Source organism: Eublepharis macularius, chromosome 3 (assembly GCF_028583425.1).
Source record: "Eublepharis macularius isolate TG4126 chromosome 3, MPM_Emac_v1.0, whole genome shotgun sequence".
NCBI classification, from domain to species: domain Eukaryota; kingdom Metazoa; phylum Chordata; class Lepidosauria; order Squamata; family Eublepharidae; genus Eublepharis; species Eublepharis macularius.
Window position 1 is genome coordinate 162,649,216 of NC_072792.1, and position 16,312 is coordinate 162,665,527.

General features: G+C 43.0%; 1 protein-coding gene across 1 annotated transcript in view; it reads left to right on the forward strand.

Moving 5' to 3' along the window:
* PDGFD (platelet derived growth factor D) overlaps window positions 1-16,312 on the forward strand; it is a 197,511-nt gene that overhangs the window by 127,505 nt on the left and 53,694 nt on the right. The window contains exon 3 of the mRNA XM_054974327.1: window positions 4,708-4,888. Within this exon, the coding sequence (XP_054830302.1) occupies window positions 4,708-4,888 (181 nt within the window). The remainder of the gene's footprint in view (window positions 1-4,707; window positions 4,889-16,312) is intronic.

Sequence of the window (16,312 nt, forward strand, 5' to 3'; positions counted from 1 at the left end):
AGTTGTCCTGAAGGGTGGTATAAAAATCGAATGTTTTTTTTTAATATAAAGAATTTTGCAAGCTTAGCCGTAATAAGAGACAGACACAGGCTTGGAGATAAATGGCCGTTTATTAATATAACTACAACATATAATAACTGTAACTACGGCAAGGGCCAACTATGCGGTACAGGTCAAGCCACGGGGTCACACCTGACTGCCGCCTTGGCCTGTCTGGGCGAGCCCCAAAGCCCCGAGTGTAGGCCATTCATAGAATGGCTGCAACCCGGCCAGCCAGGCTAACGGATCCCCCCATCAAGCTCCAATCGCCCCAGCCGTACAGCATGAGGGAAGGACTTGTTCCTGGGGATCCCGGCAGGCGTCTGCCTGTGCCCTGGTAGCCGTCACAAGCATACCGCACTGATGGCAGACCCTGTTCCCCCACGTATGGGGGAAATGCCACTGGGTGCTCACCGGCCCGCTCCCTATTCCCCGAGAATCTCCTGCCAGGGAAACCTAAACGGCACCACCCCGGCCAAAAACCATCACCTCTGCCGGCAGTGCAAGGTAGGCGAAAAAACCCCCGCACCAACAGCCAATACGGAAACAGGGGCAAAAAATTCCTACCTGGCTCTGGTAACAGCAGCCGGCTAATCCTGCACTACAACAGGGTGAGGTGGGTGGGCTGAGCGAAGCCAGCAACTGGGAGGCCGGGAAAGCGGAGCCGCCTTCTAAGGCTCAGGCTCCGCCCCCGGCCAAGTACCCGTATGCCCGGGAAGGGAGTCTGTCTCTTTCCCGGGCAAGCCTGCAAAACATGGCCCCCGGCTAAGCAGCGTTGCTGCAGCCGGGAGTGCCAAATTATTTAAAGAAAAGAAAATAGAGTAAAGTAAGTTCATAGTATAAAAGTTATGCAGATTCTAAATTAAACATTAAATTGAAAGTTATCCAATCTTATACAACCAACAAGTATATAAACAGTACAGTTATAAAAGTCTTGGGAATAAAACAAGCAGTACATTTAAGTTTCTGTAAGTAAATCAGATGTTGTTGTTGTTATCATTATTTGGTTCAATAAAAATCTATCATTAAAATCACATTCTAGGACCTAAATTTGTGTTTTAGGCTCAATTCCCATGTTCACAGACCTTTGGATGCATTTTGGGAAGCAGACAGACCTTGATATGTGACTTTGTCTATGAGATAGATGATAATTTTGCATTCACAGAGTGGAGCCAGGATCTCAGCTGCCTGCCCTGACTCCTTACACTGCCCAATATTCTCCTAACTTACAGTCTGTACGTTTTCCAAAGCAGGGCTGCCTGCTCCGGGCTGGGAAATTCCTGGAGATTTTAGGGGGTGCAGCCTGGAGAGTGTGGGGTTTGGTGAGAAGAGAGACCTCAGCAGGATATAATGCCAGAATCCACCCTCCAAAGCAGCCATTTTCTACAGGGGAACTGATCTCTGTCATCTGGAGATCTATTGTAATTCCAGGAGATCTCCAGCCACCACCTGGAAACTAGAATGACAGAAACAGTATCAGGGTGCACACAGGCACTCACATAAATAAGAGACAGTAAGGGTGGTTGGAAGGAAACCACCCAAAAACAGAAGCGGCTATAACGTCCAAAAAGTAAGTGCAGTATGAAGAATGCAGAGGATGATGGAAATCAGATGTCCGACGTGGAGTCAGACTTCATATGCCACGCCTACGGGATTTGCCAGCATATAAGATCTCACCCCGTTTCGTGATTACTTCACTTCTTCAACAGGCACATATTTCTTGTATACAATGTTGCAACCAAACCAATCTCAAAAGTCTGCCTCAGTGAAAACGCTCATAATGGTTTTAATGCGGTGACCATCCTGATACCCTTAACCCTGATACTGTTTCTGTCATTGTATTTTTTGGTTTACTTGTGAGGAAGTGCCTGTGTGCACCCTTATACTGGTATTACCCCTTTGTCATTGTAATTTTTTTGGATTACTTGTGAGAAAGTGCCTGCGTGCACCCTTATATTGGTATTACCCCTTTTGGTGCCTGTGAGCACCCTGGTGTTCATTGGACTTGTATTTATTGGCATGGTTGTAGTTTATGTATATACAATTTGGCGTTTAATTAGTATACACCAATTGTGATATTTATTATATTCACACTTTTGATATATTTCTGTTTCTGTGGCTTCATTGTGTGCTCATTATATGCTTTTCATTTTGAGGCTTCGGTTTTCTTTTTTCCTTCCGCTTGCGTTTGCACCGGGGCTGCCCCTCCTTTGTTTCCACCACCTGGAAACTAGCAACCCTATTTCAAAGGTGTAGATTTCATATATATTGTGCCTACTACACACATTGGGGTGTTACATGTATATACCATTTGTGCAGACATCACCAGTATGTGAAAATCAGGCCTGGTATGGGAGTGGGACCAATGAGCACATGTATATAACAATAATTGTTATGTTCAGTGACGTACCCCAGACTATAGAAGAAGAGAACTAGGGCTAAAAGAGAGAGGTCACAGAGATCAGTTGCCTTGGAGAAAATGGCTGCTTTGGAGAGTGGACTCTACAGCATTATATCCCGCTGAGGCCCCACCCCAAACCCTGCCCTCTCCAGCCTCCATCTCTGACAACCCTAGACAAGGGAAGGGGTGGTGGTCAGTGGTGTGACATCACTTCTAGAAAAACCCAGAAGCGATGTTGTGCCTCTCTAGGCATTGGCCGAAACTCTGTAGTAAAACTGTAGAAGAGACGTGATACTCCTTTCAGTGTTTTCCACAAAACGATGTCACATATGGTCATTTAAAATTTTTTATTTTTCTCCCGCCACTACTCTCCCATGCACTGGCAAGACAGAGACTGGCTGTACCCTTGGAGATATGTAAGCACCGGACTTTCATCTGATTAGCAGTAAATTCAATTCATGATCTAATGCATATTCTTATTTGTACGGCAGTCTTGTCAAGAAAGGAAGAGGAAGAGTGAAGGAATAGAGAAATGACAGACATATAACTAAGTCAGTGTCTGTATGCAGAGTTTGTTCTTTTTAATGTTTATTTGCATAAAGATACGATTTGGACTCATTTGGACACTCAGAGGAGCCATATCCCTCAATGCACTGGCTGCTTTATAGCTCTTTTGCTTCCACGGAGCTTTCAAAGCATATGGATAGATTTTAGCCCATAATAAATAAACTACCAAGTTCTGTTGGGGGTATTTTTTTTAAAAAAAATGAAACGGGTTGTTGCCAAGGAGAGATTCAGGCATGCGTGAATTTCATGTAACGTGTTTCCAAGGAAAGATCTCTGTGGTTTCAGAACTGTCACATTAAAAGTTTGAACTATCAGATTTTAATACTCTGCTTGCTTGTGTTGTTGTTCAGAGGAGTCAAAGTGACTTGGCTTAGCTGGTAAAGGCAAATCAGATTTCCATAACAATACACTGATTTGGCCTGTCAATCTGTCGTCTACGGGCCTGCTGTTATCTTCTCTCTAACATGCAAACTTGTCAGCAAGCATCAGCCGTGGTATAGCAGCAACACACTTTCACGGACAGTAGCCATGGTTGAAGTTAACCAGAATTAGCTTTCAACCAGGGTTTGTAAACCAGACCAAAATGTCTGCACTGGCTGAATTCAGTTGATTGGATAAGCTGTTAGAGTCCCTGCAGTGAATTTCAGCATATAATGGTTCACTGTTAGTCCACAAAGCTCTTAGGCCAACATGATCCATACTGCTCTCACTGTTCAGTTCTCATGGTAAATACTGCAGTATCCAAGGGGGGAAATTGAGAGCCTTTGTCCCAGGTAATTCTCAGATCACACTTGCATAGTACAGCACCAGCGCCAGACTATCTACTGGACTTCTCCTTAGGCTAATCATGCCAGTCAAACATAAAGTCCAGAGCTTTGCCTTGTATATCAATGCCACCAATTCCTATTCCCTAAGCTCAGAATGCAAAGTTTGGTGGCCCATAATTGTCACTTAAAATCTTAAGAGAGAATAGAAAACAGATGATTTTTTTAAAAAACTGGGATTAAAATCTGACCTGCAGAAAAAATCTCTTCTCTACCTTTCTCCCCACCTCTATGTTTGTGATTGTGTGTGTGGGGGGGGGGGCAATTGGTGTAGTATCAAGTGGGCAGAAGGCGAGAAGGGTGTGTATTAATGGGAGATGAATGAAGGGTTGCCAGGTTCTGGCTGGAAGGTGGGATATCTCCTGACCTCAGCACCCCTTTCTCACCACCACTCAGCTGGGTAGTGGTAGAAAAATGGATGTGTGTGGAATTACCGGCTTCTTGATACGCTGACATTACCTTCATCATGACTGGAAGTGATGTTAGCACATCACGTTAACTTTCAGTCAAAACTCTATGATTAAACCATGGAGCTTGGACCAAATGCTTAAGTCTCACCCACAATACAATGGCATCACTTCTGGGCCATTTTCACGTGCCCTTATAGAGACGGCCTACTCACGGAACGCTGGTGACATCTCCCTTCACAAAATGGAAGCCAAGCAGCCCACAAATGTTTTGTGAATGGAGACGTCTGCATTCCTGGGGAAAAGCCGTCAGTGTTCTGTGGGTGGGGTTCATTCATGGGACCTGACAGTGGGAAAGCCTTCTCCTAAATAGCTTAATATACTGGGTCCAGTTCTAAAGAGTGAGCTACTGAAAATGTAAAAAAAAACATTTTAACACCAGCTTCTCGTTCTGTCACCCTGGCTCCAGATACGACTTTGTGGAAGTGGAAGATATATCTGAAATCAGCACGATCATCCGAGGGCGATGGTGTGGGCACAAGGAAACTCCTCCGAGAATAACCTCCAAAACAAATCAGCTGAAGATAACCTTCAAGTCTGATGACTACTTTGTGGCTAAACCTGGATTCAAAATTTATTATTCCCGTGTGGTAAGTCACAGGGTCCCTTGTTGGATTAAAGCAAAGGTTGTGGAGAGGAAGGACAGTGGAAGCTTTAAGAACAAATGGAGGTGCTGTAGTTACTAGAACAAAAGCAAAAAAGATGGACTTTTCCATCAACATCTCTTTTCAGAGACTATATCAAAGTAAAATGACCATCCGCTTCCAAAATAAGAACTCAAGGGAAATCATAAACTAAAACTAGCTTTTATTCATTTTAATAACATGTTTTAGAAATGCTATCAGATTCTGGGCAGAAGAGACAATCTGAGGACACTATCAAAGGACCAGAACAATAACAAGGGAAACAGCTGCTCTTTTGAAGCTTTGGTTTAGTTCTCATGTGGAGAGAAGAAAAGTTGCCTTATAGGGGATTATGCTTGAGTCATATACAATAATACTTCAGCCGGACAGAGTATGCCATAGCAGATTATTGAGTTGGGCACCTTGTTTACTCTCCCATGCCAAGACCTTCCATGCTCACCATCCTGTGAAAGCTTTTGATATCTAGGAAGGCAGATTTTGTATTGGGCTGGGGGCATCAGGACTTGTGGTAGAGCACAAACCTCATTTTCCACTCAGTTCTCTTGGTCTCTTTTCCTCCATTCTTGCTCTTTCTGTTTTTTCCAGCCTTCATTCCCTTTTGTATTACAGCTATGCTTCTTCTCTCCCCATTCATTCACCCTCTTTAAGTTACAGGTGAAATAAATTTTGATTGAACTTTGAGAAGAAACTTCCTAATGGTAAGTGTGATTAAACAATGGAGCAATTACTTAGGAGTGTTGAGATCTCCATCGCCGGAGGTTTTCGAGCGGTCATCTGAATGAAATGAGCTTTGGGTTTCCTGCATTGAACATGAGTAGGGCTGCCAGCTCCAGGTTAGGAAATTCTTGGAGATTTGGAGGGGTGGAGCCTGGAGAGGGTGCAGATTGGAGAGGGGAGGGTCCTCATCAGGGTATAATGCCATAGACTCCACCCTCCAAAGCAGCCACTTTCTCTAGAGGAACTGCTCTCTGTAGCCCAAAAATCAGTTGTAATTCTGGGAGATCTCCAGCCACCACTTGGAAGTTGGCAAGGCTATTGGGTGGTTGGACTAGATGGCTTATAAAGCCCCTTCTGGCTCTAAATCACTATGTAAGAGTTGTGCAGCAGGTCTACTCAATGCAAACAAATCTACAAAACCTTCAGCAAAAAATATAAACAAATGAAATATGCTCATTCCTATTCTATGGAAGCAGAAATACCCAATATTCTCCCACTTCAAAAGAAGATGAGACCGATTTCCAGAATACATGAATACAGACAGTTCCTAAATTGGGTGCTCAGAATCTCCATCCTTATCATTATGTCGGCCCTAATATCCATTTGAACATCTAAGGAAAACAACCAAGGGACAGAATGTTTTAAAAGATCTTATTGAAACCCTTATTTAAAAAAAAAAAAACCAGAAAAATTTGGATCTGGTCACTGCTGAAGACAAGATATTGGGCTGAATCAACTATTGGTTGGGCTCTGTACAAACTGTTCTTTTGAGCAAATTACCACACTGTGTAGGGCTTTAGTCTGAATGGAATTTAGCAAAACAACAATTTATGATACTCTCCCTGGAGTATCACCATACATAAAAATGAAGCAATGCAGCATTGCTGGATACACGAGAGTATTCATGTTACAATTATCCAGCTTTATGGGGAATCGTGTACAGCTATAGGACCTGGGGGGGCAGAGGTAGAAAGAAAGAAAATATGTATCACAGCAGGTTTTCAGCAGTGAAAAATGGTAAGTACGGTTGCTGAGCATCTATCATGTCAGGCATGTGAATGGAAAGATCTTTTGCACCCTGGATAATCTTTAGGAGAGAATCTTATCTGTTCCAACATAGTCAGAATCCAAAATGTTCCTTTTCTCTGCTATAAAATAGCTGAGCGTTTTGTGGCAGAGGTGAAATAAAATGTACCTTTCTGCTTTCTGGTACTTTAATATCCATTTTTTTATTTTAAAAAAATCCATACATTTCATAATTAATATCTTTGGTTGGTATTCTGCATAATCTCTCTGGACAATGTACACACAAGAAATCTACTGCAAACTGGCAATCCCAGAAGGTTAAATGCCGCATTTCTTCAGGCACCTTGTTTTGCTGAAACTTACTCTATTATATATCATGAATTTCTAACAGACTAAAAACAAGATGCCTGCCACCAGAATGTTTTCTTCCTTCCCTCCCCCTTCCCCCAGGTGCTGTGAGAGAACTGGGACAGCCCAGGTTGTAGGGTGGCCAGGTCTCCCCACTTTGGAGACCTCCTGCCCCAGGCCTCGCCGCTCCTGCCATTGGTCAGTGGAGCAGCAGGAGAAAAAATGGGGGAGAAATCAGCGCTGCACCAATGCTGACATCACTTCCAGCTACGATTGCCACTTGGAGATGCCGGCGGCAGCAGTGGGAGTTTGGGGTAGAGGATCCTCTGCCTCCACTGGGGCTTGCAATCCTACTTCCATTGTGAATCCAGGAATGAGATCACTACATCAGAGTGATGATCTAGGATTCTCCCAAAACTCACAGAGTGACAGTGATGTCACTTCTGGGTTGATAGTGGAATTGATGTCAGGGCATTGGCACAATTCTAGTCATCGTGAATCTGGCTCTCCGTCTATAAAACTACTTGCATCTGTAAAGCTGCTGTATACACTTTCCAACGTTTCCTCTCAGAATGTCTTATGTGATTCTCCCTTCCACATTTCTAGCAACTCTGTGGGGTTAGGCTGAGAATGAGTAACTAGGCCAAAGTTCAGCCAGTGAGCTGAGTGGGAATTTGAACCCAGATCTTCCCACTTCTAATTTATTTAGCTCAGCATTGTTTGTTTCAACTAGCAAGCATTCTCCAGGATCACAGGGACAGAAAGTTCTTTCCAAGCTAGGCTTGTCAGTCCTGGCTTGGAAACCAGTTGTAGATGTGAGGCAGGGACATAGGAGGGCAGCTGTTGTCAACAGTGTTAAATCAGTTCTGGAAAAATACAGATGTGACATCACATCTCTAGGAATCGCTGGAAATTCTGTTGTAAAAACAGAGTTTCTGGAGATTCCTAGAGAGGCCTGGTGTCACTTCTGGGCTTTCCTGGAAGTGATGTCACACAATAATGGCCATCCTCCCATATGCTCAGAAGTGCTGTCGATCCTCCTTTGGAATTACCAAAGCCTCTATGGTTTCTCTGTAGAGACTGCAGTAATTCCTTGAGTATTGCACAGTGCTGTAACATCATTTGCCCAGAAGTGATGCCACAGCACCGTTCAACAATCTTTCTTCGGGCTCCACCACTCAAATGCCCCACCCCTTCTGTGCTCCCCCCTGGCAACCTTAACAGTATCGTATATGAGCAAGGAGATGTAGAATCAATCCATTGGAAAGCCACAAAACCTCTTGCTGCACCGTCCAAAAATGCCATCGTTGTGATATATTATCCACCACCTCTTTAAAAGGGATTGGATACGTAATTCCACATCTAACTGATGGATTTTAGAAGTATGATAAAAGGGTGTGTGTACATTAGTTTGTGTAAAAAAAGTACACAGTTTGCAGGAAATGAGTCCCATTTGTATTTTGTTTATCTCCATCCTGTAGTTCTCAGCTGCAGGATTAGCAAGCATGTCTATCTCTTTACTCCCTCCTCTTCCACTATTATTACAACTACGGCTGAGAGCCTAACCTAATATGGAATTCAAGGGGCATGTCTCAAAAAAACTGTTACTAGTTCCGCATATGCTGAATGGATTCTGTGTAATAAAGCAAATTCGATTTTATTGGATCAGATAATCAAATAGCATTTGCATAATTCAGAATTTGGTTCTCCGTTCTGTAGTATAATTTAAGTTTCTGACACCGAGTAAAGTAATGTCTGTGAATGATGCCTCTGGTCTCTTTCTAATCATTGAGCTTTTATGGGTTTAGCAGGCAGCGCAGGTTTTATCAGACATACTAAAGGTACATCTTGCTTTTGATGCCAAAATTACTGTGTTAAATCAATGTCTATGAATTTTCCATGAAATTTCATTAAAATGATTGCAGTGGCGTTTGCTACCTTACAAAAAAGAATCTATGAGCCTTCATCAGAAAGTATGAAGCCATCTGCTGCAGATAACATCAAAAGTTAGAGATATACTTTTGGGAACAGTGTAAGACTGGATTTTTTTTTTTAAGTTACAAACATTTCCGGGAGAAAGAAGTTCTAGTCCATTGTCTGAATCAAATAGCATTTATCCCTCTTCTAATAATACAGGTGACACTGGCTTAATAGTGGTTATAAATGTTCAAATATCTGCATGCAGAACTTTGGATTCTATTACAATGATTGAGACTACCCAAGATAGTGATATTGTAGAAGAGAGCATCATAGCGAAGATAAAATCTAATCACATTGCCTTGGATCTCATGGTACATCCCTATATATGGAAAGTGAAATCAGAGGTTTTCTGCTCCCCTCCTCTGTTGCAGTCCCAAATCCCCATTTTTTTCTGTTCTGGGCGGATAGGGAACCTGCATGAGGAAGGAATCAGAAGTCTGTAGTGGGAGGGGAATTGGGAGAAGTCATGACCCCCCTTCTATTAGTAGATAATTCTCACAGAATCCAATCCATTATCACAAAATCCAGATCTCTTCCTCATGAGGCCTGGTCCAGACATGCAGCAGAATAAGGTAGTATAATAAGAACAATATTTGATTATTTATATACTGCCCTTCAGGACAACTTAGCGCCCACTCAGAGCAGTTTACAAAGTATGTTATATTATTATCCCCACAACAATCAACTGGTGAGGTGGGTGGGGCTGAGAGAGCTCTGGAAGAGCTGTAACTGACTGGCTTCAAGTGATGGAGTGGGGAATCAAACCTGGTTCTCTAGATTAGAGTCCTGTCACGACACTGAAGTGGCTCTATGAGGAAGTGATAAAACGGACCACTTCAAGCTGCATTCTCTGAATAGCCTGCATAGTTTACAGTTCCTCTGTATTCATAATTCCCTGTAAATGGAAAACTAGCACTGCATGAGAAAGATCAGGCTAGGCACAGTTTCCTTGATGTGCCATTTATAATTTGCAGGTCTTTTTCCATACAGTGGAGCATTAGAAATGAAGTGGTACTGCTCCTTCTACCTTATCGGAATCCCTCCACCACCGTTTCCTGTAGGAAAGGCCTGTCCAGATTTGAAGATTTTTATTTTAAGGCAGGGCACACACGGGAACATATTGGAATGCTAGTTGGTTTGCCAACCTCCAGGTGGCGCCTGGAGATCTCCCAGCAATACAACTGATCTGTAGACTACAGAGGTCAGTTTCCCTGGAGGAAATGGTTGCTTTGAAGGGTAGTATCTATGGCATTATTCTCTTCCCCTCCCCAAGCCCCACTCTTTGCCGAGACGTTTCTCATGTTGTGTTTTGTACTTAGGTGAAGTACGAAGGACATGGGTGTTTTGAATGATACACAAATATATAAATTGCTGCTTTGCCTCCTTTAAAAGCCATAAGTTTGGGGCTCCTGATAATTTCCTGGTTGATGCTCACATGCCTTTTAAAGGAAAAATGGCAAATAAGAGGATCAGATCTGAATCAGATCAAAGGACTTTCTAGTTCACCAGCTTGTTTCCAACAGCGACTGGCAAGATACCTCCAAGAAACACAGGAGTGATTCACAACTAATGCCGTCTGCATGTGTCTTGTAGTCTGGTATCTGTGCCCAAGAAATGACTCTGATTGTTGGCAGCTGGATTGCTAAAGAGTTTGAGGTTGAAAGAGACAAAGGATTGCTCATAGGCTCAGCAGAGTCTGAACTGCAGAACAATTCCCAGGTCTCTAGACTGTCTTGTATGCCCATGTCAGTAGACCAGTCTTGTGCCAGTTTCAAATAGAAGAAGTTTTCTCAGTGATCGCTTCTCAGCTCTGGATCTTGTTTTCGCTAATTTTGCCAGTGCCTCTGTGAGCATTGGAGGGTGCGACAGGCTGATAGTGGTTGCTTATCCATCACCCAGCCCAACAGCTTGGAAGGATACTTGGACCCACCAGCATACTACAAGCTTCCCTTTATTCTACTGTTTCCTTGATACAAGTGTCCTTGGAGGAACCAGGAAAGTTCTCTCACTTTCCACAGCTGAGCTTCTTCCCTCCAGCTCCCCTTTCCCTTGCCCACCCCCAGAATCTCAGGGCAGCAGTTCCTAAGTAGTCACAAAGGGCCTAGAGTCAACCCTAGTTGCAAGTTCTGCCCTCTCTCCCTGTCCATACCACAGCCCCAGGAGAATCCCCTCTCATTTAAGCTGTAAAGGCTCTCCATTAGGGTTGCCAGCTCCAAGTTGGGAAATTCCTGGAGATCTAGGGGGTGAAACCTGGAAAAACTTGGAGAAAGTGGGGTTTGGGGAGGGAAAGGACATTAGCGTGGCATAATTCCATAGAGTCCACCCCCCCCCCCAAATAGCCATTTTCTGCAGGTAAACTGATTTCTGTGGCCTGGAGACCAGTTGTAATTCCAGGGGATCTCCAGCTACTACCTGGAGGCTGGTAACCCTACTCTCCATCTGTGTTTCTCCTGATTGGAGCCTGGCCCCCATCTGGGCTATAAGCCTCCAGAGTGGCCCCCTTGGGGAATCTTTTGGTCTTGGGCCATTTATCCCCTGGGAAGGACTTCCTTTGCTCACTCCCTTGGCCTTCTCCAGCACTGCCTGGCCAGGCCTATCACAGCCTCTCCCGAGGAAAACCTGGGACTTTTCTATTTGTATACAGATAAGTACTTTTATTTTAGAAGCAACTTCATAACACTCTTTAGAGATACTTTAAATCTTGTGGGTGTTTTAGTAAATATTTTTTATTGTACTGTATTTATGTTTATTTCATTTTATATTGTATTCTGAAAGTTTTCCTCTACCATTACCAGTAGGTCAAGTTACAAACCCACAGTCTCTCATGGATATATTATAGGTATTCCACATTGAAATATTTGTCATGAATGCATTTTAAAAACTCACTGACTCTTGATCACAAAAATCACCCCACAATGGGAAGATGCTTTGTCCAAGTATGTAGTTATTTACAAAATAAAACACTGGCTAAGATTTGTCGTGTTAAGCTCCAAGAACCATTGGGAGACATTTGCAGGCTTAGGTCAAATATTAATAATGTTTTATACATTGCACAAATATATAGAATGTTTATTTTTGTGTGTGTGCTTTTATTATTCCATTGCAGCATTGTGAGAGAGGAAGGCTGGGACTAAAGATTTGAAAAAAAGCTATTGGGGCATTTTGTTAAACTATATCTCAGGGTGGAAATCTCTGCTGCCGTATTTTTCTTTCAGTCCAGACTTGTTATAAAATCCCCAACAAATGAATCTTCTATCACTCCTTCAGGGAGATCATCACAAAGAAAAATCTCACTGTCAGGAAAATTTTTCTTCATAGCAAGCCTATATTTTCTTTCTTTAATGTCTCTACATTACTCGTGCTGTGTCTTGCCATTTTAAAGATCCAGACACTCTTTCCCACTCCTTCCCTAGCCAATTTTTTTTAAAAAAATACCCTTGAAGAAATCAGAAGAAGATTGAGACTTGGGAGAGCAGCTTTGAGGGAGCTAGATAAGATCCTTAAAGATAAAGATGTCCCTCTGGGAATCAAGATCAAGATAATCCAAACTATGGTATTCCCCATTGCCACGTATGGATGTGAAAGTTGGACGGTAAAGAAAGCTGACAGGAAAAAAATGGATTAATTTGAAATGTGGTGCTGGAGGAGAGTTTTGCAGATACCATGGACAGCCAAAAGGACAAATAAGTGGGTACTAGATCAAATCAAGCCGGAATTCTCCTTAGAAGCTAAAATGACAAGACTAAAGCTATCATACTTTGGTCACATCATGAGAAGACAAGATTCTCTGGAAAAGTCAATAATGATAGGAAAAGTGGAAGGCAGCAGGAAAAGAGGAAGACCTAAAATGAGGTGGCTTGACAATAAAAGAAGCCATGTCCTCCAGTTTTCAGGATCTGAGTAGGTCTGTTAGAGAGAGAACGTTTTGGAGGTCTTTCATTCATAGGGTCGCCATAGGTCGGAAACGACTTGACGGCACATAACACACACACACCCTTAAAGCACATAACAGGTTTGGATGCCCCTAGCATAGATGATTTTAAAAGGGGATTAGGCGGATTAATGAAGGGTCAGTCCATCAATGGCTATTGGCCATGGTGTCTAAAGGGAACCTCCATATTTGGATGTAGTAAACCTTTGAATACCAGAGGTGATCAGGAAGCAACGTCAGGGGGAAGGTCTTGGCCTCGGTGCCCTGATTGTTGGCTCTCCAGGACATCTGGTTGGCCACTGTGTGAAACAGGATGCTGGACTAGATAGGCCACTCATCCGATCTAGCAGGGCACTTCTTACGTTCATAGAAGGTCTCCTGTCACTTAATTTGGCTGCAAGATTTGAGTCCAGTGGCTCCTAAGAAACCAATAAGATTTTCAGGGTGTAAGCTTTCAAGGGTCAGAGCTCCCTTCTTCAGACACCAATTAATAGATTTCTACTCCATATGTGGAAATGTGGTGCCTTCCATGAGGATTGTTTGTTTTGTTTTTAGTCTTCTCTTCCCACAGGCAGGCTCAGAGCAGAGCACAACAAATATAAAACAGCATAACAATTTAGATTAAAACCAACTCAAATCATCAATAAAAACAGCGATTTCTAAAAGATAGCATCTAACAAAGAGAGCTGTGGCTCTCGAAAGCTTATGCTACAATAAAGTTGGTTAGTCTTAAAAGTGCTACTGGACTCTTTACTATTTTGCTACTACAGACTAACACGGCTAACTCCCCTGGATCTAAAAAATAGAGGCAGCACACATATTGCATAACCCAGCAATGACAACAAACCATGGGGCTGCTAGATGTTAGCAAAACAGGGCGGGTGGTAACCCTCCCTTATGGCAGGGGGCCGGTGGGTAGCCGCAGATGGGTAACCATATTGGTCTGCCGTAGAACAGCAGAATTGGTGTCCAGTGGCACCTAAGAGACCAATAAGATGTTCAATGTGTAAGCTTTCATGAATCAAAGCTCCCTTCTTCAGACACCTTAATTTGGCAGGTTCATGGATCGTTCTACTCCTTATGAGCCACATGCCACAGAGTTCCTTATACCACTTTCTGCCCCCACTAAGGCCAAGTGCAAAGCTTCTTGCCCTTGAAGACACATGATGGTGCCTTATAGTGAATCAGCTCCTTTGTCCATCTTGGTCAGTATTGTCTACTCAGAGTGACAGTCTGTGAATTTCTCGTAACAGGGGCCCTTTGCCATTCCTCGAATGGTTGATTGACTGATTTTGATACTGTTCTATACTGCTTTTCCTCGTTACACAATACCATAAAATCAAACAGATTTCAGGCAGCCAGAACCTGACCTGCTGAAAATAATAAACAAAAACATTTTGTAATAGAACAAATAAAACCAAGTCAGAAAAAAGCTCGACTAATCAGTACTTGCTTCTTGGGTAAATTTTTACCCAGTTTGGCAAATGTGGTCCTTACCTCCTCCCTTTCATTTTCACAAGAATCCTGTGAGGAAGGTTATGCCCAGAGAGAATGGTGTGCCTCAGGTCACCTGGACAAGTGGGGATTTGAACCTGTTTCTTCCCAGTCCTACTACACTACTCTAACCATTATACCATACTGAATCTCAGTCTTATACAGCCCTCTGAATAGAACAAGAGAAGATACAGGCCCTACTTTAACCAGCAACCCATTCCCTACAGACAGAGGCAGCACAAATAATAATAACATTTGATTTATGTACCACCCTTCAGGAGAATTTAATGCCACACTCAGAGCAGTTTACAAAATGTGTTGCCGCCTATGGCTGAGGGCAGGGAAGGGAAAGGGGCACGGCAAAAAACTGAGACCCACATGTTGGCTGGAATAAAACTAGGCCATAACTTTATTAACAAGCTCTGTCTCCATCTCTTACAAGAAAGCCACCCTCTTCTCTTTGGTCTTCTGCTCATTACAGTTATCTTTAGATCCGGCCATTTCCATGGCACTCTTTAAAATGCTTTATTACTTCTTCTTCCTTCTAGTCTCAGTCTGTTTTGTTGGCTTGTAACCCACTGGCAAGGGATTAGTTTGTTTGCTTTTTAAATTGTACCTTAGGTGCTTTCGAAATAATGATAATCCCACTTGAAGGATACATCAAAACACACGGCCATATCCCACAGCCCCAACCTTGCTTGCTTATCTATACTCCTTGTTCATTCTCCTCTCCATTCCCTATCTCCACCAAGCCCATCTGTCCCATTCCCTGGTTTGCTCGGTCCTATTTACTACTTACCAACTCACACTGCTCTGTAGTTGAAACATGGGGTGTCGTAAGCAGCTTCCTAAAAGTCCATGGCCTTAGAAGAGTATGGCTGAGATCCTAAGTTGCCTTTCCATTGGCGGTACGTAAGTCTTCTCTCAGAAGAGGGCGAGGGCAATTCCTCTGCCCTCTCACTGAAGCTTGACTCCCACTTTGTCCACCATCATGTCCCTGTTGGTCCACTGACCTACAGAGGAACAATTTCAGAAGAATACAGCAGGAGATGTCAGATCTGTGGCTAAATAATAGTTGTATCCAGACTACCTTCTGCAATCAGACAAGAGTCCGTTGTTTTCAAAAGATTTACTGAAAAAGCAACCATTATAGTCCGCTGGCCCAGATGCAATATCTGGGCTGGTACACGTGTATTGTTACGAATGAGAGGCAAAGAATACAGTACAAAGTATCAAGACTCAGTAGGCCCAGCCTCCCCCCATAGTTCTCAAAACAATCCCTTTGAAGCTGAGACAGTGAAAGTTTCCCAGGACTGGAAAAGCTGTAGCCAAAACATTCCTCCTCTGAGAGATAGCTGCTAGGGAACATCTTGGCACCTGTGAAGAAAGCACTCAGAACACTAAAAGAATTAAAATGGAGTCTCTTTGGTTACAACATATAGGGAAGCATTCTGAACCTGACAGGAGAGAGGAGACAGGAAACTAGCCCTTTATGCAGTGCAACTCTGTTTGCACTGTATAGGATCCAAGCCTGCTTAGGACGGCTTTATAAACTATCCTTAAAAACGATGATCTGTGAATGTTGATGGCAAGTATTCTCTGAATATTCAGTGGATGTTTGAGCATTTGACATCAACATCTAATAATTGTACAGTAATGGTAAGCATCTGACAGTTTCTGGGATCTGACATGCAGCAGAACTAAATATTTGACATTATCTGGCACGGCAGCAGCAAGTATTTAACAGTATCTAATAGCTAGCACGGAGCAAAAAAACACTGTTCGGCAGTATGATACATAGCTAGCACTACTTAGCAACTGCCATGCAGTAGCACTCAGCACTCAAAAGTGTCGTGACAACTTACATGCACTCA